The 26,581-nt window shown below is 45.6% G+C and overlaps 1 protein-coding gene across 7 annotated transcripts in view; it reads left to right on the top strand.

The window, feature by feature from the left end:
* Window positions 1-26,581, top strand: part of ASH1L (ASH1 like histone lysine methyltransferase) — a 64,602-nt gene that overhangs the window by 16,127 nt on the left and 21,894 nt on the right. For 3 of the 7 annotated variants that reach the window (XM_054182951.1, XM_054182950.1, XM_054182956.1), the window contains 5 exons: window positions 741-5,487; window positions 11,934-12,035; window positions 15,384-16,125; window positions 17,219-17,398; window positions 24,803-24,897. In XM_054182951.1, coding sequence (XP_054038926.1) covers window positions 741-5,487; window positions 11,934-12,035; window positions 15,384-16,125; window positions 17,219-17,398; window positions 24,803-24,897 — 5,866 coding nt within the window. Of the gene's footprint in view, window positions 1-252; window positions 399-740; window positions 5,488-11,933; window positions 12,036-15,383; window positions 16,126-17,218; window positions 17,399-24,802; window positions 24,898-26,581 lie in introns of all 7 variants that reach the window. The other 4 variants (XM_054182952.1, XM_054182953.1, XM_054182954.1 and 1 more) reach the window with 3 other exon arrangements.

Below are 26,581 nucleotides of genomic sequence, written 5' to 3'. Positions count from 1 at the left end.
CAGAGATACGTTGGGCACTGTACGGAAAGAACGGCCTTCTAAAGTAAAAGATTAATTTATTGAGATGTTCCCCATAGAACTTACTGAGGTAATGGGTGTTGCACTTTTTTTTTAACCTTTACTGAATAAATTTCAAATTTAGTTGGGTGAGAACTGAAAATAACTTTGCAAGTTTAATTTACTGGATGTGTGTTGTGTGTGTGTCTTTCCCCCTGCCCCATATAAACAACAGAATGATTTGACTACTTTTAGTACTGTCATCAGTCAGCTGTGAGGAGAACCTGTTACTGCAGTGGTTGAGGGTATCACGGAAGAAGACTGAGAACGCTGGTAGAGCTGCGCGTGGACACGTTTACACAGTGCAGCGCATTGCCCAGCTGCTTCTCCGCAGATGTGAGGTCTTTGAGTGCTATCACACTACGAATAGTTAGTCCAACACATTATTGTTAATGTTGTTTTTTTAATAACTATCAGCAGTGTTTTTGGAGAATGTTTATAATTGGGGGACAGATTAAATGGTTTACATTTGAGGACTGGGAGCGAGTTTAGGTTTCCTTAACATCAGAAAAGCGTTAACATATCCACTGAAATATATTAAAGCATAGGATCACGAAGCATGTGTTTATATAGTTACCCTATTATCAAAGCAAGTGTTAATCATCTCAACATAAAAAGGTGCTGTGTTACGCAGAGGCTTTGTGCTCTGTTCCTAAAGATTTTATTTTTTTATTAACTTCTAGGACCCTTCGAAGTCGTACAAGAAAGCTGGAGAAGTTGCAACAGTTGAGTTACATGTGGAAGAAGGTATACAAGTAGAAACAAATCCTTTATCTAAGAAAGTTTCCCCATTGCACTCTGAAATGACAGATTGTATAAAGTCATCTCCTACGACTCTTATCAGTAGCCATAATTCTGACTTAAAGGATAGAACACAAATTAACGGAGCAACAACTGTAACAGAAAAATTGGCTCAACTTATTGCAACTTGTCCTCCTTCAAAGTCTTCCAAAACAAAGCAGAAGAAGCCCGGAAATGGAGCTGCGTCTGGTTTGGTTAAAGACTCTGGGAAGAAGCTACCAGGAACCATACCTGCAAGTGGGTTAGTTAATAAAGATTTGGTAAAGAAGTTGCCAGGCTCTGGTATTGCTGTTGGATTGGTTAACAAGGACTCAGGGAAGAAGCCATTAGGGATTGGTAGTGCAGCCATATTGGTTAACAAAGACTCTGGGAAGAAGCCACAAGGGATTGGCCCGTTAATTGGATTGGTTAACAAGGACTCTGGAAAGAGGCCACCAGGGATGAGCACTCCGACTAGGTTAGTTAACAGTGACTCTGGAAAGAAACAGCCGGTGACCAGCTCTGCAGTTGGATTAATCAGCAAAGATGTTGGGAGGAAACTTCCAGGTATAAGCACTCCGACTGGACTGACTAATAAGGAGTCTGTCAAGAAGCCAGTAGGGATTGGCACTCCAGCAGGACTGATTAACAAGGATGCTGGGAAGAAGTTGTTGGGAATAAATAGTCCTGCAGGACTGGTTAACAAGGATTCCATGAGAAAGATGCCAGGGACTGGCAATACGACAGTTCTGAGTAACAAAGACTCTGGAAGGAAGACACCAGGGATTGGCAGCCCAATGGGACCAGTTAACAAGGACTCTGGGAGGAAGATGGCAGGAATCAGCAGTCCGGTGGGATTGGTTAGCAAGGACTCTGGAAAGAAGCCACCAGGAACTGGCAGTCCAGTTGGTTTGGTTAACAAGGACTCTGGAACTCTGAAAGCAGACTCTCTTATGCCAGCCTCAGAGCCCTTTAAGCTTCCTTGCAATTCAAACCTCAGTAGCCTTGAAAGCCACGAGACTACAGATTTACTGAAGGAAAATACTACTAGCAAAACATTTGAGAAGCATATTATGAGACAGAATAAAGAAAGTATCTTGGAGAAATTTTCAATTCGGAAAGAAATTGCTGATGTAGGCAAAGAGATGTTTAATGAAGGAATCTGCGTTCCACAGGATGCTTACTCAACCAGTGAAAAAGGGATTTACGAAACATCTAAGCATGAAAAACAGCCTCCCGTATATTGCACTTCACCAGACTTCAGAACAGGAGGTGCTTCAGACGTCTCAACAGCAAAGTCCCCGTTTAGTGCAGTAGGAGAGGGAAATCTCCCATCACCTTCACCCACGGTGTCTGTTACCACCTTAAACAGGAGCCTCTCAACAACGTCTTCACAATTAGCATCTAACTCATTGCATTTAAGTTCCACGTCAGATCTCTTAGAAGGTATTTCAGATCAGATTGGCAAAACACAGTTTTCTTCTGACAGTACACTTCTGAATATAAACAGAACGTTGAACCATACTCTGAGCACCGATTTTAAAGGTGCTGATAAAGACTTAAATGATTCAAAAGCTACTTACGTAGAAACTTCAAGAACTAGTCCTACAGGGAAAAAGCCCATTTTGGCAGCTGAAACAAGCATTCATGCTACTGTCACCCCTTCAGTAGTTAGTTTTACAAGCTTGTTTAGTAGCAAGCAGTTCCTAAAGATTGGTGCAATAGCTGCATCAGATAAATCCTGCCAAGGAGCAAAAAACCTGAGCGCTACTCAGCAATCAAAACCTTTAAAGAAAAGAAAAGGAAGGAAACCACGATGGACAAAAGTGGTGTCAAGAAACGCATGCCGACCTCCAAAGGGTCTAGAACTAGAAAGGTCAGAGCTTTTTAAAAACATTTCATACAGTGCACTGTCAAGCAGTAACCTGGAGCAGGCCAAATTCTTAAAAAACATAGGACCGTCTTCATTTGTGGAGCATGAATTTGTCAAACATCAGTTGCCAAAACTGAATGAAGCTAGTGGGCAGTCTCTGGGACTGTTAGCTGAGACTGACAAGCAAACCCCAAAGTTCTACACTGCTCACAAACAACCCTCTAGTTTGTGTATGTCAGATGATTTCTTACCTGACATGTATAAACCCAAAAGAGGAAGACCTAAATCCAAGGAGATGCCGGAGCTCGAAGGTCCACCCAAAAGAACTCTAAAGATCCCAGCATCAAAAGTCTTCTCAGTGCAGTCAAAAGAAGAGCAAGAACCTCCGATTTTGCAGCCTGAAGTAGAAATTCCCTCTCTAAAACAGAGCTTATCAGGACAACCTTTTCCTAAAAAGAGAGGGAGACCTAAGAGGCAGATCAGGTCCTCAATTAAAATGAAGCCACCTATTCTTTCTGTGGCACCTTTTGTTGGAACAGATAACTCAAGCAAGATAGAGTCTGAAAGCGATCAACATCGAAGCGGGGATTTTTTTGAGAGAAAGGACCAGCTCCGAGGGCCGGAAGAAGCCCAAAAACCTACTATTTGTAGCATGACTGATTTGGAAGTAGACTCAGACAGAAAAGTTGCCAAGAGAAATAACGGACAGTTAATGAAAACAATTATTCGAAAAATAAATAAAATGAAAACCCTGAAGCGAAAGAAACTTTTGAATCAGATTCTGTCTAGTACAGTGGAACCAAATAACAAAGGGAAAGTGCAATCTAAACTCCACAACACAGTGTCAACTCTTGCTGCCACGTTTGGTTCAAAGTTAGGCCAGCAAATAAACGTCAGCAAGAAAGGAACAATTTACATAGGAAAAAGGAGAGGAAGGAAACCTAAGGCTGTCCTGAATGGTATTTTAACGAGCAGTTCTGCCAGTTTGACAGTTCTCGAGAAGTCTGCTCAACAAGCTCCTGGTACGTCACTGGGACAAGTACTTCCCCATTTGCTGCCTTCAACAGCTAATAATTCTGAGATTCTTCCATCCCCAGTTTGCTCCCAGTCATCTGCAGTGAGTGGGGGACAGAGCCCCGTCAGCAGCGACGCGGGGTTTATTGAGCCCAGCTCAGTGCCGTATTTACACATCCACTCCAGGCAAGGAAGCGTTGTGCAGACCCTCGCGATGAAGAAGGCTGCGAAGGGAAGGAGGAGGTTATCTCCACCTACGTTGTTGCCAAACTCTCCGTCTCACTTGAGCGAGCTGACATCGCTGAAAGAAGCCACTCCTTCCCCAGTCAGCGAGTCTCACAGCGACGAGACAATCCCCAGTGACAGTGGGATAGGAACAGATAATAACAGTACTTCAGATCGAGCGGAGAAGTTTTGTGGGCAAAAGAAGAAAAGGCATTCGTTTGATCACGTTTCCCTTATTCCACCCGAAACTTCCACTGTTTTAAGTAATCTAAAAGAAAAGCATAAACACAAATGTAAGCGCCGCAGTCATGATTACATTAGTTATGACAAAATGAAGAGACAGAAGCGAAAAAGGAAAAAGAAGTATCCTCAACTTCGAGGCAGGCAGGACCCAGATTTCCTTGCCGAATTAGAAGAATTAATAAGTCGATTGAGTGAAATTAGAATAACCCACAGAAGTCACCATTTTATACCCCGAGATTTGCTGCCTACCATTTTTAGGATAAATTTCAATAGTTTCTATACCCATCCTACTTTTCCTTTAGATCCTTTGCACTACATTAGAAAACCCGATTTAAAGAAAAAGAGAGGCAGGCCACCAAAAATGCGGGAGGCTATGGCAGAAATGCCTTTTATGCATAGTCTCAGCTTTCCTCTCTCCAGTACCGGGTTCTACCCCTCTTACGGCATGCCTTACTCTCCTTCTCCTCTTGCAGCTGCTCCCATAGGCTTAGGTTACTATGGAAGGTACCCGCCAACTCTTTATCCTCCTCCACCTTCTCCTTCTTTCACTACCCCCCTGCCACCACCTTCCTACATGCACACAGGCCATTTGCTTCTCAATCCCACCAAATACCACAAGAAGAAGCACAAACTGTTACGCCAGGAGGCTTTCCTCACCACAAGTAGGACTCCTCTCTTGTCAATGAGCACCTACCCCAGTGTTCCACCCGAAATGGCTTACGGCTGGATGCTCGAGCATAAGCATAGACATCGCCATAAACACAGAGAACATCGTTCTTCTGAACAACCGCAGGTTTCCATGGACACTATAACGGCAAATAGCTCTTCTAGAACAGTTCTGGAGTCCTTGAAGCGCTACAGATTTGGGAAGGAGGCTGTTGGGGAGAGGTACAAACATAAAGAGAAACACAGGTGTCACATGTCTTGTCCTCACCTGTCCCCTTCAAAGGGTGTGCTAAGCAGAGATGAGCAGTGGGTCCGGAGAGAGCCTTCGGAGTCTAATTCGTTAGCGCTGGGATTGCAGACGCCACTACAGATAGACTGTTCAGAAGGTTCCCCGGGTCTGTCCCTGGGGGGATTTACTCCGAGCTCTGAGCCAGCCGGCAACGACGAACACACAAATCTTTTCACAAGTGCAATAGGCAGCTGCAGAGTCACAAACTCGACCGGCACCAATGGACGTAAAAAATTAACTGACAGCCCCGGCCTCTTCAGTGCCCAGGACCCCTCGCTAACTCGGCCTCTCCGAAAGGAGCCCTTGCCTTTGATGGAGAAGGCGCTCCCGCCGCTGGCAGGTAAGGCAGCTCGAATCGTGCCTGCTTCCCCGTGAGTCTTGCTGGTTTTCCTTGTACCAAACACGCGCTAGAAAAGGAGGGCAGGTGTAGCTTTGCCTTTGCAGGAGTGTTGAATTTCAGTGCGGCTCTGGCCTGTGCTCCGGGGTGTCCCTGTGCTGTCAGAGCTCTGCTCCGGGCAGCGTTTGTACGGATCAGCGCAGGGGTTGTGCAGGTCCCTCTGTGTACTGCTTTGTTCAAGCAGCCTGTAAAGTTATGCTGAGGATGCTTCCTCAGGAAAAGGTCTTTTCATTTTCCTTACGCTTTTACCTTTGTGGAGAAATCAGTTCAAATTTCTCCTGATCTTTGATACTTTAAAAGTCAGGTTTCTGTTTGGTCTGAAGTTGGGTTGACCTGGTTCAGACTAGCTGCTGTACTACTATCATGAATAACGTTTCTGTGTAAGAAAATGTTTCCTTTTTCTTTTGTAACTCCCTTTTAGTGATTGTGATAATCCCTGCTAGTGGAACTTCCGATCCCTGCCTTGAGGCCTCCAGCAGGACCTCAGAGCAGTTGCTAAATGGTGCTGGGAATGCCCATGTCCAAAACTTGCAATAACTGCTTTATTCATGGTTGGGAAATTCATCTTACCCGTCCTCGAGCAAAACTGACACAGAGCTAGCTGAGACGGTACACGCGGAGAGCTGCGACAGCGCTGTCAGAGGATGGCTTTTAAGGCAAAGACCTCTCCTCTGAAAGTGGGAACTTTGCCATTTGCGTAATATTAAGAAAAAAATAATCTAATGTGAAATTTAGGACTTGAAGCAGCCATACGATGCATGACTTTCCCTGCTGACTTAAGTGTCTCTTCATGCTCTGCTTTGTTATTACAGATGCTTGTGGGCATAATTTTCACATTTTATCCACTTCTGACATAATTGCCACGGGTAGATTAGTGACACCACATAACAAAGATAACCTGCAAAAGACAGAAGCGGGGCTTGTGCTCTTCTGTGCCCCTTCTGCAGCGTAAAGGAAGTCTGATAGCTCCCCCCGCCCCGTACTTGCCTGCACTCTCCCTCGAAATTTAAATCATTTGTCCAAATCCACTTGTGACTAATATTTCAGAGACCAAAAGTCAAGCAAACAACCAGCTCCTAGCAATGAGTAATACCTCCTCGTCTTCCTCCTTTCCTTGTCCTGTTCCCGGTCCGGTGCCTCCTGCCACCTCCCTGCTCTGACTGCAAGATGTACGGAAGGGGTTTTTTTCCCTTCGTTTTATTTTGACATTTGGGAGTTTTATGCTTTGCTGCTTTATTTTAAGGGCAGCTGGAAGTGGCTGGATTCTTTTACAAGTTCATATTTCTTCATTCTGTTGCATATTCCTAAAACTACTCGGGGAGGGGGGGAGTCAGGGGAAGGCAGTAAAGCCATGCGATTGCTGCTTCTGCAGCCGTGGAAAGAAAAATTCAAAGTGCTGGGTCACCAAAAGGGTTAAACTTGGCTCTGAGGAGTGAGGAATTGGTTGTGGTAGCTCGTGCAGTTCTGGGAATTTCCTGAGCATTTCCATTACGGTGAGTGATCTGACTTGGGTTTTTATGATGAACAACCTAATTAAGGGAAAAAGCAGAGATGTTTTAAGCTGAAACTTGCTGGTGAAGGCTTGGAATCACTCTCCCTCTGACAGTGCGTTTGACCGGTTCCTCAGATGTTGTGTCCACATTGAATATTTCCCGCCATGGAAACCAGCTGGTTTTACTGGGAGACCGGCTCAGCTCAGTATCTGTCTCATTCCCAAGGAGCTTCTAATGCCCCACGTCACGTGCAGGCAGTGTATGAGCAAACTTAACACTCCGGCTGGTAAAAACCCCACTGAAGTAAAAATGCTGTGTTTTTTGTTTTGTTTTTTTTTTAGATCAGGGTCAAGTTGCATGTCGGGTTTTGGTGTGTTTTGGTTTTAGCTGTAGTGCTGAATTGTGATTCTGCAACTATTACCATGAAAGACTGATGGTTTTGCGCACTTCAGAAAGTTGCACAGATGGAGAAAAAAAAAATCCGTGGTGCATCAAAGATTGTCTCTTTATTAATCCAGGTGCAGTTCAGGTGCACGGTGGAGAGAACACTGAATCCGAGCAGCTAAAGCGCTGGGGAGGGCCTTCTGAAGTTGTTCTGTATCATCCGTAGGGGATATTCACGGTATTTTGTTTCAAAGTATCCCATATGGAAAATACACTTTTTTTTTTCTATAGACTTTGCATGTAAACTTTGCCTTGTTGAATGAACTGGCAGATCTTTCTATGGTATTAGCTGGTGCTAGATACTTTCAGATATTGCCTGTGTCCAAGTTGCATTAGAAAGGTGCGTGTTTTGGCAAAGAGGACTCTAGCGAAGGTTGGTATTTCACAGAAAATGAAGTTTAGATAGAAGTTTACATGCCGCAGGCTGGTTGTCAGTACAGAAGGCGCCTACACAGGGTTATGCTGATGAAGGTTGCGAAGCTCTAACGTTTTGTACTCAAGATTTTTGTAGGATGCTGTTCCCTGTTCATCTGGAGTTCACAGTGGTCTTTAGTAAACTTCTGCAGCTTCACACCAGGAGTTATTTCAGACAGCTGATAGCTTACCATAAACTGCTCTGGGTGCGCTGCTCACAATTAATTCCTGGAAGGAAAGGGAAGAAAAAATCAGCCATTCAGTGGGGATCAGCACAGTTGAAGTCTTTACTGCCTTCAGAGAATCACAGAATGGTTTGGGTGGGAAGGGACCTTGAAGCCCACCCAGTGCCAGCCCCTGCCCTGGGCAGGGACACCTCCCACCAGCCCAGGTTGCTCCAAGCCCCGTCCAACCCGGCCCTGAACCCCTCCAGGGATGGGGCAGGCATCCGTCCCCCGGGGCTCCATCCGTCCCCCGGGGCTCCATCCGTCCCCCGTTCCCTCCAGCAATCCACGGCCGGGGTCGGGGCAGGCCGGCATAGGCCTGTGGGCGACGCTTGTGCCTTTCCGGGCGTTCAGACGAGGCCGACCTGCTGTCGCGGCCGCGGTGCTGTATCGCGATAGCAGCCCCGCTTCCTACGCGGCTGCGCCCGCCCGCCCCCGCCCGCACGGCGGGAGCTCGGCTTTGCTCTCCGGTGCGACGCGGCGAGTCCGCCGGTCCGGGCCCCTGCCCGCAGCCGTGCTCGGTGCGCTCTGGACACGAACCGAGCGGCGGGCGGGCGGCGGCACCGTGCGGCGGAGCACCGGGCATGGGGCGGTACCGGGCGGGGGCGGTACCGGCCCGCGGTACCGGCGGGCAGCGCCGCCCTCTGCCGGCCGCGTCGCTGCTTCTGCCGCGGGACCCCCGCGCCGCGGTCGAGCCCCGGGCACCCGGCGGCGGTGGCGGCGGCTGAGCCCGTCCCCGGCGGCCCGGTTTGCCGGTGCGGGTCCGTCCCGGTGCCGCAGAGACCCTTCCGGGGGCGCCGGCGGGACCCTCCGGTCAGCTGCCACCCGGGACGGGCCGCAGCCTGGGAGGGAAAGGAGCGCTCGGTCCGTGGAAGGAGGAGGATCTGCGGGAGAGGAACGTGGCCTGCCAGCGGGCACGGCTGCCGCCGGCTCGGCCTCCAGGCCCCTCGCTCTCTTGTTCCCCCTCCCTGGTACGACTTGCAGCCCGTTCCTGGCCAAAGCCCACTCCTGAGCTTATTCCTGCGGTATAATTCTTGTTTTTTCTCTGAGGTCCCCGGGTATTTGTGTTAATCTGCGCTTTATGAAATCAATGCATTTTAGCAGTTTCTTAGTGGACAAACTCCTTCTGGAATAAAAGCCCTAGCTGACTGCTCTTTCTGACAGGCAGCAGTCTCCCTGCGCGGCTCTGCTGCAGCTTGTGGCAGGAGCAGGCAGTACAGGAGCCCCCTGTGAGAGCCCGCCAGCACCAGCTCCACAGCAGGATGCCATGCAGGGAAATCAAAATCTTCACCAGGAATATGATTTGCAACTTGGGACAACGTCCAGCAGCCTTACGATGGTGCCCTTCTTGAGAAGAATGAGTGCAAAAGAAACCGTTCCTCTGCCTGGTTGAGAGAAGTTAGAATGTTTGGAAAAGTAATGTTTATTTCCTCTGTCAATCGAGGACGATCATTCCTCTTAGGTGTTACACTGTGAGCTAATAACACCCATGATTAAAAAAAAAAATCTAAACTTTGAGGCAACACAGGATCTCAAAAAAGATTTTCCTAAAGATTTCTGGTAGATAAGTTTGGGCGTTCCAGGATTCTCCCATCGTCTCACACCTCAGGATCTCTGTTCAGGTGCTGAAGCCAACGGTCATTTGCACGGGTGCTAATTTGTGGCCTTGATTGAGAGCATGATTTCGTGACCCACTCCTGCGTTTCTTTGGACTCTGTTGGTAAGGAAAGAGATCAGAACTGAACATGCAGGTCTAAGCTAATCTATCACAAACAATATTTCAAAGGGAAAGAATGAAAGTCTATTTTTAGGTCTGCATTCTAGATTTTATCTTCTACAGATTTTCCTGATGTGGATATTCTCATTGCGTGCTGGCATACGCATTTTTGTCTACCTAGGTTTTTATACTAATATCTGAATTTTTAGTATCTCAGCATTTTCATAATTGCAATGTGCAGATTTTTCTATGACATTTTAACAAATCCTACAACCTTAGCTTTCCAGAGTAATTGTGATTCTCTAAAAGTTTACGTTTCAGGGAAAGAAAACAAGTTACAGTAAGAAAATATGTATATGTAAGAAAGCAAACAGAAATAGGTCTTTCCTCATGTTATCAGCAAAGATGCTGATAACCAGTTTTGTCCCTTAACCTTTCAGTAGTCATGAGATCTCTATCGCTTTTTAAAAATTGTTTTTAACTTAAGTAATGGTAATTGTGATTGCCACTGCCTGATGACATCTTGCGGTGATAAGCCAATATCTAATGATTTAGCAAGTCATAGCAAGCCTTGTGCATTCGGAACATATAGCGAAACGTGTTTTGCAGGTGCCTGAAGTCCAACAGTGCATTATACTTGTGTGTAGGTAACAGCTTCGCTCCTTTGTTTAGACCCTGGGGTTTTAACGTAGTTGCCATGGCTGACCGAAAGCAGATTTATTTATTTTTTTTCTGACAGGATCTTAAAAAGGAAAATTTAACATAGCAGGAGACAAATCTAGAGCAGTGCTTTTTCTTAAGAGGGTTTTTTTTTCTAGCTTTTCAGTTTTCTGCAGTTTATAGTGTCTTACATGAAGCAGTTCTGCCTGAGGAGTAGAAGAGAAGTGCTCTTACAAAGCGGGGCGGGTTGAGAATCGGCTGACCTGCCAGGCAGGGAGGGTTGTGATCAGCAACACGAAGCCCAGCTGGAGGCCGGTCGCTCGGAGCGTACCCCAGGGATGGATACGGGGTCCAGTACTACTTCACCTCTTCGCTAATGACCTGGATGATGGAAAAGAGCGCACCCTCAGCGCGTTTGCAGCTGGGAGGAGTGGTGGGTACGCCAGGTGATTGTGCCGCTGTTCAGAGGGACCTTCGCTGGCTGGTGGAACAGGCTGTAAAGACCGTTATGAGGAACAGCGTCTTGGGCTGCATTATGAAGAGCATCACCAGCAGGTCGGGGGTGATGATTCTTCCTCTACTCAGGCTCTACGCAGCCCTGGTGAGACCACATCTGGAGTACAGTGCCTGGTTCTGGGCTCCCCCGTACAAGAAAGACATGGACATACTACAGTGAGTCCGGTGAGGAGCCACTAAGATGACTATGGGATTGGAGCGGCTGTCCCACAGAGAGAGGCTGGGAGAGCTGGGATTGTTCAGCCTGGAGAAGAGAATGTGCAAGGGAGATCGGACCGATGTGTACATGTGCCTGATGGGGGGGAGTAAAGAAGGAGCCGCGCTGTTCTCGGTGGTGCCCAGCGACAGGGCAGGAGGCAGTGGGCACACACTGAATTACGGGAAGTTCTGTTCGTACATAAGAAAAAAGGTGTCTTACTGTAAGGTGATTGATCCATGGGTTGAGGAGTCTTCATCATTGAAGTTGTTGAAATCCCAACCAAACGTGGTGGCCCTGAGCAACCTGCTCTAGTTGACGCTGGCTTGAGCAGGGTGGTTCGTCTAGGTAATCTGCAGAGGTCCTTTCCAAACTCAGCTGTTCTGTAAAAGTCAAGGAGTGAAGCTAGGGTTTAATTTGAAAGTAGTAATACAGGGGGTTTGTTTTCTTGTTTTACATAAAAGCTAGTACTGTGACGGTATTAAGTGGCTTTTTCTCATGGCTTGTTTACTGTCCTGCCTCTGCCCTTTGCCTGTGAGAAATCCTTTCTCGATGGTCCATTTCCATCCTTCTCCACCTACGTGCATCATAGCAAACAAATGTTCCTAAAGCTGAAAACTGGTAATCTTAGTTTGAATATTTAGCGTCTACAGCGTGTTGTATTGGCACTACCAGACTGAAATGATTTTTTTGTGTGCTTTTCTCTTCCCTGATCTGCTTTTCAGGCACTTCGCCAACACAGGACAAACCTTCCCAGAGGCAGTCAGAGAGCACAAACTGCAGCCCTTCCAGAAAGAGGTCAACATCTGAGAGCACATCTTCTACAGGCAAGTAATATTTCATAGAATCGTAGAATGGTTCGGGTTGGAAGGGGCCTTAAAGACCGTTTAGTTCCAACCCTCCTGCCCTGGGCAGGGACATCTCCCACCAGACCTGGTTGTTCGTGTTCGGTGGCCTTGTTTTCGGGACCGCTGCTGTACGAAGATCTGTGCTACTACAGACAGCCGAGACAGCGCTGCTGTGAGAACTTCAGCAGCAGCAACATGTTCATGGAGATACTGAGTTTTTCCACTTACGTTTTAGGATACAAGTGCTGCAAACCGGGTTGTAGAATAGGGAAACTTGAGCTGGCGCTTGTAGAAGCAGCGGCATGGATATGGCAGAATGGAGTTTGGTTCCTCACCAGGTTAAATTAGTCTTCATGAAGCTCAGTGCTTTAATGCTAGCAAGACCTGTGACGCTACATTTAATCAATGAATTAAATGAATAGATTAATTCCTTCCTGGGGAAGAGCTTGACTTCTCCGCTGGTGTGAAGGCAGACAGTTTTCTGCCCTTGGGGGGATAGCTGTTAGGATCTCAAGGCAGGGTGCGCTGTTATATTTTCTTCGTAGCATGTGAGAATCGTGCTAAGGTGGCAGGGGATAACAAGCAGCTTGTGCCAGTTGTCACTAATGACACAGTTGTGAATGACCACAGGCAGGCCAAAAATTATAGTAGGAAAGGGGTGGAAGTACCAAAGGGCATGGGAACGCTGGTAGTGTTCTCATCAATTCTGTCAAATGAGGACTGAGTTTCGATGCACAAAATCATGGTGGAGCTGAGCAAATGTGTGCCACCAGGATACTGGGGGAGCGGGCATTCTCAGCCACGGGGTCTCATCCTGCGCAGGTTGCTGCTTGAGGAAGTCCGTCCATCTTTGTTCGCTTCCCGAGGAAGGGAACGATGCTCCTGGTATGTTTTGAGCTTCCTTTGGTAAGGAGGTCAGACTTGTGCAGTCACACTGTGTGAACGCGTCCGCGTTGCTCTGTCACATTTTCACACCTACGGAACTGTCAAATGGATGGACCAAATTGTCAGAGGGAAGATCTGAAAATGTTCATTTCCTGTAGATTACAGTCAAGTTGTCAGCCAGTTAGTAAAACCAGACCTTGTTTGCAGGCCCTCCGAGGAAAACGTGATGTGAGCTTACCTGGCATTGGACACAAAAAAATCCATAGCGTTGACCAATGTTGTAAGAAGCCCAGCTGTAGAAAGAACTCCTGTTAGCAGGATTCAAACATTCTTAGACACTGAAGCTGATCGCAAATTTGTAGTAAACATCCATAGGATTGGTGCTTACAGAACTAGTTACGATTTCCGTATAGGAAGAATGTGCCAAAACTGCTGTTTCCTCCTGCCTTTAAACAGATATTTGCAACAGATGCTGTATTCAGCATACGCTAAAGAAAGGCATCTGCAGTGAAGAGGCGTTCTCGCTTTTTCCTCTCTGTCTTGTTAACCTTCTTTTACTTACTCATTTTAAAGGGGCAACTGCAATCGGTGTTAGTCTGCGTATAGGAAGGTGTTAAAAGTTCAGGCGTGTTTTGTGCAGGAGAGAGCATAGGAATGAAATGAATCACAAGTTTATCAACTTCAAAGTCATTAAAGTGATGATGCAGCTGAAAAGACCAGTCTTTGTTATATTTTCCGTAGGTCTGGAATGCATGTGGGATTTCAGCGCATTTGTCAGAGAGCTGCTTTGTTACCAAGAGCTGCGAGGTTGCCTGAGCCGGGCTGCAGCTGTTTTGGGGATCACAGCCTTCCGTTGTGCCATCCTTTAGGATCGGTTTCCAAAGAGACGCTAGTTCAAGGACGTCCATTAGACTTAGTGTCCGAATGTGTTGTGTAGTTCGGTTGTCGTTGGATGGCGCAGCTGTTTACGGAGCTCACTGTGTGAAACAGATGGTGTTTCTGTGAGGAGCCCTCAGCTCCATTCCGATGTGTATTTAAAGACCATAAGAAAACAAAGACTAATTTATCTTTATTATTTCATCTAAAATTGAAAGCCGAACATGTAAATCCCTCCAGCTCTTTCAAAGTTGTTCAGGTTGCTAGGTTTTCCAAGGGATTACAGTTAGGCTTACGGCAGTGACCGGACAAGTATGTTTCTCTGTTCCTTTTTCACCCTGTAGGAAGAACGTTGTCCATAGGAGGATTTTTAGAACTTGTTATGCTGATCCTTCCTCCTTTAAATTGTGCAGTCGCTGAAGCCCGTTTTGATTTGCAGTTGCAAATTCATGACTTTGGGATCTTAATGAGGAATACATTTCTCCGGAGTACCACACTTGGACTAGTGAGTGCTAGGACTAGAAAATAGTTATTTTAAACAGTTTGTGCTTTATCTCTGTCAGCTAATGCATAATCTCCCTCCTGACAAATGGTAGAAACCCTTTTATAAAAACATTTCGTGTCCTCCCTTGAACAGGTACCTTTACGCTAGTACGTGCTCTTCAGTCTAGGACCCGCTTGTTTAAGTAGATCTAATCTAAATAATTGGCCACAATTACAGTAACATTTTGTAAATGCTAACGTGCAATTGTGATATATTTATGAGAAGACAGCATCCGTTTTATTCCAGAAAGAACAGGGTTTCTTCTGATTAAATGTTATCACTAAGAACCAGCAGGGCAGCTTTGGGAAGCTCTTAGTTTGGAACAAATCCCTTTTTAATACAGTATAATCTATATGGTTGACCTGGAAATTCTTGTTTTCAAATACCAGCCTGCAGCTCTAGAGCATATAACATTTAGTTTAAAAAGTGAGATCTGACTTTACCTCCTGTGTAAATTAGCCTTTCTCTTCTGTGCAGATATTTTGATTTACCTTTATGCAGGCCTGTACTTCATTGCGATCGGTTCTGTCATCGTTATGTTTGTCTTTTTGATAAAGAAGCTGCAAGAGCAATGAAAAAGTTGTTTCAGTACTTCCGGACTACAAAAAAGAAAAATTAGATTAAAAACGTTTCAGATGTTGTTCAAATTTTTTATCACTATTTAATTTTTCTGTGCACAGAGGGTTTCTTATTTTTAGTGTTGAGAAGAGTTCTGGACTGTACACACAGAGGGGATGCCCTCATTGCTCCTTGCTAGTAGAAGTGGGGGACTGCGTGTAAAGAAAGAGAAAATACTTGTATGTTAAAACTGCTGATATAAAATGCAGACTTTTCACTTACTTGCGTCACTTGGTCTCTTTCCCGTTAGAACTTGTGCTACAGAAATTGCTGTCTTGTCATTGAACGTTCCGGGCAATTATAGGATTTAAAAGGCTGCCAGTCAATCCAGCTACAGTATTGTAGTTCCAGCTTTATTTGATCGTATCTCAGGTCTGTTCGGTACACGTCTGTCTGTGTTTCAGCGATGGGAGTCCCTGCCCGGGGAGCAAGGCTGGCAGCCGCCGTGGAGGATCCAGTGGACAGCTTACTGCAGCGCATGGCGCAACACGACGGCCAGGCTCCTTTGGACAAAACCTTAGAAGCAGTCATGGGAAACGTGTCTGTCCCGCCATCAGCTAGTCCTGCTCGAAACCACAACAGGGAGAGAGCTCTGGGGAAACAGGACAGCCTCGTCGCTCCAGCGGTTCCCGGCAGCTCCTGCAGCGACAGCATCTCGCTTCTGTCAGACAGGCTGCCGAGCAGCTATTCCCCACATCACCTCAAGAGGAGCGTGGTCGAAGCCATGCAGCGACAAGCTAGGAAAATGTGCAATTATAACAAGATCTTGGCGACAAAAAAAAATCTTGACCACGTCAATAAAATTCTGAAAGCCAAAAAGCTGCAAAGGCAGTCACGGACAGGGAATAATTTTGTGAAGCGCAGGCCGGGTAGGCCCCGGAAGTACCCGATGCAGGCCGTCGTTTCCATGCAGGCTTTCCAGGCGGCTCGGCTGGTCAGTCAGGAGTTAGATAAAAGACAAGAGAGCAGCAGCCCCTTACACCTTGGACCCGATACCATCACAGATGTGATTGAAGCTGTAGTGCAAAGCGTGAACTTGAATGCAGACCACCGAAAAGGCTGGAAGAGAAAGAGGTGGCTTGCAGAGGAACAGGCCAGGAAGCGACAGAAGTCTTTGCCGGAAGATGAGCAGGAGAGCAATAAGAGGTAATTCCCTTACAGTTTTGTACCCTCAGTGTAGTCATTGTGGATTTTATAACATTTGCATCCATGAAAGAATCCTACAACAATGAGCTGTGCTTGTTACATTTGTTTTTATTAAGGAGTTCAATTTAGAGGGAACCAACACGTCAGTTTTAAGTGTGCTTAGAGTCTTCCTAAATTACTGAGCACACCCTAAAATGGGATGGAATCGCAGATAATCTAAACCTTTTGGGTTGGCGCTTGTGTCTCAAGTGAAGCAAGTTTTATGGTTGTCTTGGTGAAGAATACTTTTAATGGGCTGGTAGCAGGTTTACGGATGAGATGTCACAGCAAAGATTGTTCCTTCATCATGTGCAGAATAAGGAACTGCGCCATGGGAATCTTAAAAGAGTGTTAACTCATTTGCGTTACAGACAAATCCTTAGAAGCAGCACAGAATGTCAGGTGAGAGCAGTTGATATGCAGCAAATAAAGAGTAAAACCGAGGCAGCAAGGAGGAGTTCAGGTGTGCACCAGTGTAGTCGCTGGCTAGTAAACCAGAAATCTGTCTCTGGTCTAATCACATGCTTATCCCCAAAGTCACCAATACAAACGGATCAAACTCTTCCTGAAGTCTTCCTTCATGTGTTTTCAGAATAGTTCTGAAAAAGAACCATCCATTTGTGTTTCAGAAATGAATACTGTAATGTAGGCATTTAGATTCACAGAACGTTGCTGGAACCGCATGTTCAAAGGGTGTATTGTATGGCTCTCCTGATGCCCAAGCAAAGGTTTCCCGTATGCTATTTTTAGAGTACAAAAGCAGATAGCACGAGCCACCTTCTAAATTACTCAACTGAGGCTCCAAAGGATAAACGTTATCAGTACAAACAACATTCTTTTTGTAATAATTAATAATAACATTACTATTAAAAGATCATACATTCCTTGTGACTATGCTTAGCTGCCACTTGATCACGATCATTGAGTTGCATTTTTTTAAATAGCTGAGACATGCAGTAATTCGGAAACATGACATTTTTTTTCTGCTGACCACATTATAGGGAGGAATAATGAAATATGGTAGATGACCTTTAATCTTTACTTTTTCTTCCAGTTTTTCTGAGACAGTAGCTGAACCTTCCAGTCCACATGATGCCCTTGGGAAACCGCACGAACCTGAAAACACTGAGCAGCCTTTGCCTTCTCTAGCCCAGCGCGAGAAAAAAGCTCCTCGACCCCCAAAGAAGAAGTACCAGAAGGCAGGGCTCTACTCTGATGTGTACAAAACAACAGAGTAAGTAATACCACTGAAAAGCTGCTGTCTGATATTCCCATGGAAACTGTCTTCTTTCAACTAGAGCCATAAAGTGCTGCTACTAATGAGTAGCTGAAATAAAACCATCAACTTAATTCACGCCTGTGAAAAATTGCATGCATGATAATTATCAGAATCTGACCCAGTGAAGATTTAAAATGTAACCCCAGTCAGAAAGCAGCCTCGAGCAATCTGAAAGTGTTTTTGATTATCGACCTTGAAAAGGTAAGAGAGCTTCATTTGATAGCCTTAACGATCATGGCAGTAAAAGTGCTGGGAAAGCCTGAGGTGTTCAGGTACCGAGTACAGTGACTACATAAAAGGGGCCATTGGGTTTCTATTTTTATTGACTGAATCATGACGACCGGTCATCTTTCGTGTGACAGAGTTTCAAATACGCACCCTGTTCATTTCACAGTTAAGTGAAGTTCATCTCCTTTATTTTCTATGAGATGTTTAGAGCAAAAATCCAGCATTCATTTAAGGTTTTTTCCACCGGTTGTCTCACGACCTAGTGTACATTAGAAAGCGGACATCTCCCGTTCCTCATAACCAGCCCTCTTCTGCTTCCATTTGTAGTTACGTGAGTTTTCTACAGCCGTTTGAACAAATGTGTTGAAGTCAAGAATTTGTGCTTCTCTTCTAATATGATCTGACAGATGAAAAGGCGAGAAAATTTGGCACCTTCCCACTATGTTGTAGACCACTTAAAAATCTGCAGAGACCACTGGGAGACTGCTGGCGTGATTTATCAGCTGCTCCTGGTGCATTCTCTTTCCATAGTAGAACGAAGGCATCAATGAAAGGATCAAGACTCTAAGGAAGGACAAAAGATCTAGGTCTGATCAAAGTGAGACCACTGATGTTCCTAGTAGTTTGAAAGCAGATGTGCTAAAATTTTTAGCATTTGGACAGTCTGTCACTGGTATACGCCGTCATGCAACATTCAAATATTGTATCATAAAAATTAGGTCTGTTGTCTTAGGAGAGGACCTGAGTGAGTCTTCTCCTCTTCTTTATTATTAAATGTTAGTTACATTGTCAGTCCTAGTCAGCCAATGCAGGACCCTTATTTCATAGACAGTAAGCAAACATGTAATTTGAAAAATTGTATGAATACAGAAAGTGAAAGTGAAGGTTTGTAGCTATTGTGGATGGTGATGGAAACGAGTTCATCACCCTGGAGAAGGCCGTGACGAACAACCCTCCCTGTCCCATTACATTTTGTGTTGCGGTTCCCTGGAAGTTTAAAGAGGTCTGACTTGGTCTTCCCCTCTGCCTGTTCCTCCACGTGCCAAGTTCTTCCCTCGCGCTGACACTGATGTTTATGATGACCTGCTTAAGAACACTGAGGAACTTTACGCTACCAGGGACGCAGATGCTGCCTGCCCAATGTGAAGTACTGCCCTGCCCGGGTGTTCCAACCCTGATGCTGAAACAAGTCCTGGAAATGCACGGTGGGGCAAGGGCAGAACTGCGGCCATCGTGATTTGGGTGTCCTGTCTTACAGCAAGGTGCGGCTTGAAGGGCCGATCCCACCTTCGTGCTGGCACTGGCTCACTTCTTTACTAAGTTGGTTCAGCAAACTAAATCAGCAGAACAATAGTCACTTTTTTATAATTAAATTTCTGCTGATTTAACTTGCTGTTCCAGTTCTGCTGCGGTGTCAGACACATGTCAGTGCAAGAGGAGAGCAGAAGGTCATGTTGTTATCCCATTATTTATATAACTTCCTGCCCTATGAGTATGAAAACATGATCTTAGTTGAGAACAAAAGCGCAACTCCGTAATCATGCGGCACCCTCTAGTGATGGTACAGTTAAGTGTTAATCACCGTCTCCATTACAACAGCCCTTGCATTCGCTGTTCGTGGGTGTTGTACTCACCGGTTTTCTGTATTTCTCTTCGCAGTGTTCAATTGCAGACACTTTGCCTTAGACCGTTTTCCTGCTCTATTGCATCTTTCTTAAATACTTCCTAAGCGTCATTAGAACATAGCAGGTCGTGAAGGTGTTACTGGGGTTTACTGTTACAATTTCCAACCTCTCTCTACATCAGTCACATCCAGCTGCTAAACAACAGCACAGAAAATGTTTGTCCTGTCACTGCCAGTTTTGGTTTACTGTTAAAAGATAAAAGTCTGCGTTATTTCACTGCAGCCACGTGAATTGTACGATTTACCTCAACAGGATTTCACTCCAACTCACCTTGGTCTAGAAACTTTATTAGCACAGTGAAGAAAGCTCCGACTTTGATTCCTTTCAAGTGAACTAAGAATAAAAGGAATGGTTTCTGGAGTCAGTCTCCAGTTCTGCCTCGATTTCCGGATGTAATTTTATAGCCAGCATAGCTGATCTGGCGTTATCCGCCATGTGAGTTTTCCAGAATCCTCAGCTCCCACTGGAAGAGTTACACAGGTCTTTTGGTGAAGAGAAGTTCAGTGTGTGGTTGCACCTTTGAAAACAAAGGAAGATTTTGTGTAGGAGTCGTGACCTGTTTACCCAGCAGTGACTTCCCTAGGGGAGCGCAAAGTCTAGTTCACCAAAGAAATTTAGTAATAGTTAGTAAATTAGTAATTAATTTAAATGTTGTCTATTGTTTAGGGAAATACAATATTTTTATCTAATACATGATTCTTATCAATAATAACAAATATGAGTCCTCATTGCAAAAGTGTAGTGTATAGAATTTGCTGCGGCCGACACTGAGTTGCGTCTCGCCCATCGTTAGGTACCCACAGCCGGCCCAAGTTGCATGGACGGCGTAGCTCAGTGCGGGCCTCAGCGTAAACACCAGGCAGCGTTTCCATGCGATAGGCACGTTGGTCCTCCAGGGCCTCCATTTTGCTGACACTAGAGTTTGTGGAGCCGCAGGGTAACTCAGAGTAGGTAACTGAACATTTTAGAAGCACATCCATTGAAAAATCAGCCAGCTGAATTAAAATGACGGTGCAAGTGAACCGCAAATGAATTGCAGTTCAGCAAACGCTTTAAGTTGGCATAAGCTGACATTGCACTAAAAGAATCGGCTTCGCTTTCTCCTCACCTTTGTGGTTTATTCCTGTTCCTGTGCCGTCCCTTCCTTTGTCCCGTCACGAAGACCAGGGCAACCGGACCAGGCCGGGATGGTGATTCAGATGAAATCCGACCTTCCACTGTAGGTTGCCTGGTGCAGGTAACCTTGTGGTCACACCAACAGCAGAAGGTGGGGAGCAGCAAAGCCAGCTTATACTGACTCAAAACGTTTGTCAGACTCCGGCCTGAGAGAGAAAATTGGGCTCTGCTCCTCCAAAATGAAACCGTGCATTCCACAGGGAACTAATCCCAGCCAGTGTGGTAAGAGTGTAGAGAGAAGACACTAGAAGCTGGAGAGGGGGAACAGAAATGGAACGCAGTATCAAAAAGGAGGGAAGGAGAGAAAAGGCGGTACAGGAGAGCAGACTGTGGTCCTGGTCTTTGCTCCCTTCTTAATTTGCCTGAGACTTTAGGCTGACATTCTGAGACTGAGCCTGACCCCCGCCTTTGCAGAGCAGTACAAAATGGTCTCATCTTCAGCAAAAAAATCACTTTGCCATTGCCCTGTTGTCGGGAGCTTGCAAAGAGAGGCCAGTTTAGTCTCTTGTTGGTAAGTGGACCATTTACAAAATGGGTGGTTTAGATTTGTCCCCACAGAAACTGAACCAAACAACTTTAGGCAGTGCATTATAGAGAGGGAAGCCTTTCATATCTAGCCAGGCTTGTGTTTCACTCTGCCAAGCAATCAGAAACGTGCTCTTCCAGCTTACTGCTGAAAGTATGCTAAGTACTCAAAAGGTTAGGTCTCGTTCCTCTGTGGTTATTGGTGAGGTCTCACCCTCTTTGAACAGGCTTGCTTGAAAGGGGGAGTGATCCTGGCTTTCTAGAGAGATCTTTTGCTTTCCAGCTGCAACAGTGCAACAGTTGTTCCATCTGCTTATTGAGGGAAATGTCTTACAGAGCATGGTATGAAAAGGAGCAGGTACCTATCCTCCATAGCAGCGCGATCGGCTGATCCTAGGAGGATGTGAGGAGGTTTGGTCCTGGGAATTCCTGTGACCTGTCCCGTCTGTAGCGAGGTGTGTCTGGTTAGTGAGTGTTTGAGCTTAGTTAGAGAAATGACATGAGCACAGTGGGATCAGAGCAGTAGCAATGGAATTGTAGACTCATAGAATGGTTTGGTTGGGAAGGGACCTTAAAGACCACCCAGTGCCAGCCCCTGCCCTGGGCAGGGACACCTCCCACCAGCCCAGGTGGCTCCAAGCCCCGTCCAGCCTGGCCTTGAACCCCTCCAGGGATGGGGCAGCCACAGCTTCTCTGGGCAACCTGGGCCAGGGGCTCACCACCCTCACAGCCAAGAATTCTTTCCCCACATCTCATCTCATCTCAATCTCCCCTCTTTCAGTGTAAAACTGTTCCCCCTCGTCCCGTGGCTCCCCTCCCTGCTCCAGAGTCCCTCCCCAGCTTTCCCAGAGCCCCTTGAGGGACTGGAAGGGGCTCCAAGGTCTCCGCGGAGCCTTCTCTTCTCCAGGCTGACCCCCCCAGCTCTCTCAGCCTGTCCTCCCAGCAGAGGGGCTCCAGCCCTCCCAGCATCTCCGGGGCCTCCTCCGGCCCCACTCCGACAGCTCCATGTTCTTCCTTTGCTGAGAAGCCTGCTGTCATTCCCACAGCCCTGGGTGAGGCGAGTCGGACAGACCGGGCAATGGTACGCAGTGTCAGCCAAGAGTCCGGATGGCCAGACGAGTCTGTGGTGACGAGGCAGGCGCAGGTTAAGTGGGAAAGTCAGTCTGCAGGTCAGGATCAGGTCTGGTGAGGGTACCAAGGGTCAGACGCAGCCCAGGATTGCCAGGCAGGTCCAGGGTGAAGCCAGGAAGCCCTCAGATCCACAGCTCCCATGGATCTCCCTGTGGCTGAGCTGGAGATCGCTGTGCCGGGAGGTGGTCTGGGCAGGGGCAGAATGCCCCGGGCTGGACGGGAACAGATCTGTGGGGCCACGGGCGCAGGGTGTGGGTGGAAGTCCCCCATGAGGCTGGTCGGGGTCATAAAGGTGTGTTAGTGGCACTTGGGGCCCCGATGTCGATTTTGAGCTTCTCCAAGACGATCAGCACGCCTCAGCAAAGCCAGAGGGAGAGGGCTTCTCGTAAAGGGAGCAGCTAAACACAAAGCCAGAACCTTTATTGCCTGCCCAGAAACCCCAACCTAAAATAGCTCATCCTCTTCCTAGTGGGAATATGTGGGGCTGTTAGTACAGACCTTTACTTGATAGAGAGGCCTTTTTTAATTCATGAGGCTTTTTTTGCATGGTATTTACGTTTATAAAACTGGGTGTATTGTTTATACTTGATTATTTTAGTATATTCCCTTTTTTGATGAATAATGATGCTTTATTTTGACATCTCAGCTGTTCCCTCTGAAGTCCCTAAAGTATTGATGGCCTTTGTTCAACTTACTGATTTGTCATAACAGTTTTTACGTGCCTCTAACAATCCTTCATCCTTGTGTTTGGAAGGAGAACAGAGGAGGCTCTTTCCCCACTGTTCTTGGTGACTAGGTCTGAGATGGGTGTGTCTGCAGTGCCCGAAGAAACTTGTGTTATATTTTGTGTTTTTATATAATTGTCTTCTGCATTTCCTTTCCACACGGGTTTCCTCCTTGCAGTTTGTTTACCATAATTTATTTTTCCCTTGGCTTTCTTTACACTGAATATGTGGATGTTAAAGGGTGCACGTTTGGCTTGAATTAAGTCACCTTTCTGTTGAACGTTTTTCCTTTTTTCTCTGCCTTTGGTTTAAGGATTTCCTTACCTCTTGGAAACAGAGGTTCACACTTTGTCTTTTCAAAACACCTTTCTATTTCCTCTTGATAAGAACTCGCTTTCCAGCTCTTGTAAGCAGTTACTTTATGGCCTTTCTTTGCAAGTCTTAGTGATTCAGTGCGGCACAACATGGAAGGAGAGAAGGCGTGAGTTGTGGGGGTGGTTTGGTTGGGTTTTGGGGGGGTTTGGTGTTTGTTTGTTTTAATCCTCTCTAGAGTATCATTTTTGCCTGGTGAGCAAAGGACCTGCCTATTTCCCAAAGCAAATGAAATTAATTCCTGCCATCAGTAAAAAAAAAAAAAAAAAAAAAAGAGGGTCATAATATTTAAAAACCATAAACTGTTGCTTGAGAGAATGTTACTGCTTTTTGGTTAGGATAGCTGTGTATCCACATGTACACATTAAGTTAAATGCAAGTGTATCATAAAACTAGAACCTTGCCGTACAACGCTATTAAAAGGAGAGCTGTTTAAAGAAGAGCGTGTCGAGCATCGTTTCAGCAGTATGCCATAGCTTTTATTTCTCTATCTAAAATTTAGTAACTTGTTAGACTTGTGGAATAAGTACCAGAAATCCAGAAAGGGTCAGAAGAGTATATGAACCACAAATTATTTGCCATCCATCAGTTCTCTTTCTGACCTTCAGTAATTATTTTTAGGTATGGATGTCTGTATCTCAAAATTTGTTTTTAACTTGCATTTGCCATTCACTAGTTAAGTAATAATACCACATCTTTTATTGAGTCAGCTTTCAGTTGTATGTCCAGTTATCAAAATACATCCCTTAAAAAACTTCAGCAAACTTTAATAGGCTTCAATACCATTTTAACCTTTGGTATATTTAACATTTAGAAGTCTCTCCTGAGTGTTGCAGGGCTGCAGGACTAAATATAACCACGTCGGTTTTTTCTGTCCGTAGTTTGTCAGTAGCCAAAGGGAGATGTTTATAAAGGATAGCTTACTGAGCTCGGTGCTTCGACATCTGCCTGACCCGTACAGCCGTTCTTATTTCATACTCCTTTTTTTTCCTTCTGTAAAGGGGGGTGTCTCGTTGCTTTTTTAACTCTGATTTCTGTGCTTTTCCTGCTTTTCTTGATGAACAGTCTTCTGAAGGAGCAGCACGGGAACGTTTGCTCTCAGCAGATTCGGAAAGCAGCCACACTACATGTATGACGTGTCACATACCTAAGCAAGAAACATCAGATATGATCTGTTGATCTTCTCTTACTTTTGTAATTTTAGCTATTTCTTATCTGTCACATACTAGGCATTTAAAGTTGATGGTGTTCCATTGGGTGTTGCCTGAATAATAGTTATGGAGAAAAATCAAATCATGAGCTTTGAAACATGTCATAAAATTACTGAAATTAGTTCTGTTTTACCTCAAACCAGGACAAAATGGATGTGATGAGTGTATTTGGCAAGCGACCTGGGAATGAATTTTTTTTGGCCATTTCTATTATTATTCTCTTGCCTGATGCTCTGTGTTTTTTGCAAATGACAGGTGTTCCTCATTCTGATTTTTTTTTTTTTTTTTTGTCATTGTCATCCACAGTCCGAAGAGCCGCCTCATCCAACTAAAGAAAGAAAAGCTGGAGTACACTCCCGGAGAGCATGAGCATGGATTGTTTCCAGCCCCTATCCATGTTGGTGGGTACTTCTCGTGTGTTTCCGTTGTTGGGAAACAAATTTGGCACTTAGGTGACGTGAAAGTACTCTGGACTTTGCGGTCTTTCTGCCTCTCCCTTTTTTCTTTTTTTATTTTACCACCTTGCGAGGTTACGCGTGTCTTTTCAGCATAGGAACTTTGCCAAAGGTCATGCTCATCTGGCTGTCTTCTTCAGTGCAAAAGTTTGACTCAAAAAAGGCTTTTTCTTTTTTGGCTACATGAACTTTGTTCTCATTTTTTGTTTACCATAAGAAAATAGCAGTCTAGTTTAAAACCTGCTTTAGTTGCCATAATACTTTTGCTAAAATGCAGTACTGTAGTCTCCTTTTCAAACTAATATTACAGTAAAATAGCCAATTGTGACCACTTGTTAAATCTCAAAAAACTAAGCATGCAATAATAAATTCCCCCACATCCCCGTGCACTTCACAGTGTCTGTCTTTACACCTGGGTAAAAGTGAGGAAGAATGAAAAACGTAGCCATTATGCAAGTTTTTATTTCATCCCTGTTGAGAGGTCTCAGGTGGAATAGAAGTGAGGTCTAGGGCTTCTCTTTGCCGTAACCTAAGGCTAGCCCACCGCCGGCAACTCGGGGAGGTCCAGGATGCTGTTCACGAGTCCAGTCCACGGGACTGGGTTGACTGGGGGGGATGGTCATGAACTCCCAGACTTACGTCTTTGCAGCTCATGTCATTTCCCAGGACAAAGCAAGATTGATTATTTTTCAGGTAATTGTTTCAGTTTTTAAAATGCTGTGCTTTCTAACTTCAAGTACTGTCATGCAAACAGAGTTTGGGAAGTTCCACACTGTTCTGTAGGAATATTTGTCCCATCAAACACAAACGTTTCATTGGTTCGTCTTGCTTAACTGAATTTTTTTGCTCTGTACACAACTTTGACTTTCACGGAGAGATCGCAGCAGGAGAAGAGTTTGACGGACCTGTGTGAACCCGTAACTGCAACACAGGTTTCAGAACTGAAGGTGTTAATTTAAATTCTCAAAAACGTGACCTTTCTTAATTCCTTTTTGAATTGGGTCACGTAACCCAATTGTTGTGTGACCGAACCATCTGCTGGGATGCTCGGGCTCAGTTTGCAGTGCCACCGTCCTGTTCGCTTTTTGCGAGGCCCCGACCCCACGTTGGTTTGTGCTGGCAGACAGGAACGAGCTCCTGCACTGCAGGAGAAGCTGCTTCGATTATTCTGTATCGGGCAGCTGAGAGCGGTTTGACCGCAGAGGTTTAGGACTCTGCTGGATGACTGCACGAGTGCCCGCCTGACGAGGGCCGGGGACCGTCCATGCGCCCCAGGCTCGCTGCCAGGGCACCTGAAAGAGCCTTTTGTTTCACCCATTGAGGTCATAGAAGTGAAAGCAAATTCCTGGCAGATTTAGCTCTTTCCTGGAACCTGCTATGGATGAATAAAGCATTGAAAATAAAAAGTAATTTTGGAGTAAATTGTAAGGAAAACATTACAATTTTTATTTTCCAGTGGTGAGGGTATGCATGTTAATTTACATGAAACCACAGACTATTGCTGGAGGAGCATAAAGGCACTTGCTAAGATTTAGAAAAGCCGGGAAAGTCAGATACGGGACTGAAACCCCATCCTTAGTCACTTTTCTTGCTGCAATTTGGTGACATGCTATTCCAACAAAATGATAGA

Source organism: Rissa tridactyla, chromosome 23, assembly GCF_028500815.1.
Source record: "Rissa tridactyla isolate bRisTri1 chromosome 23, bRisTri1.patW.cur.20221130, whole genome shotgun sequence".
NCBI lineage: Eukaryota > Metazoa > Chordata > Aves > Charadriiformes > Laridae > Rissa > Rissa tridactyla.
The sequence above is the reverse complement of the archived record's forward strand: the minus strand, read 5'-3'. Positions and strand labels throughout refer to the sequence as shown.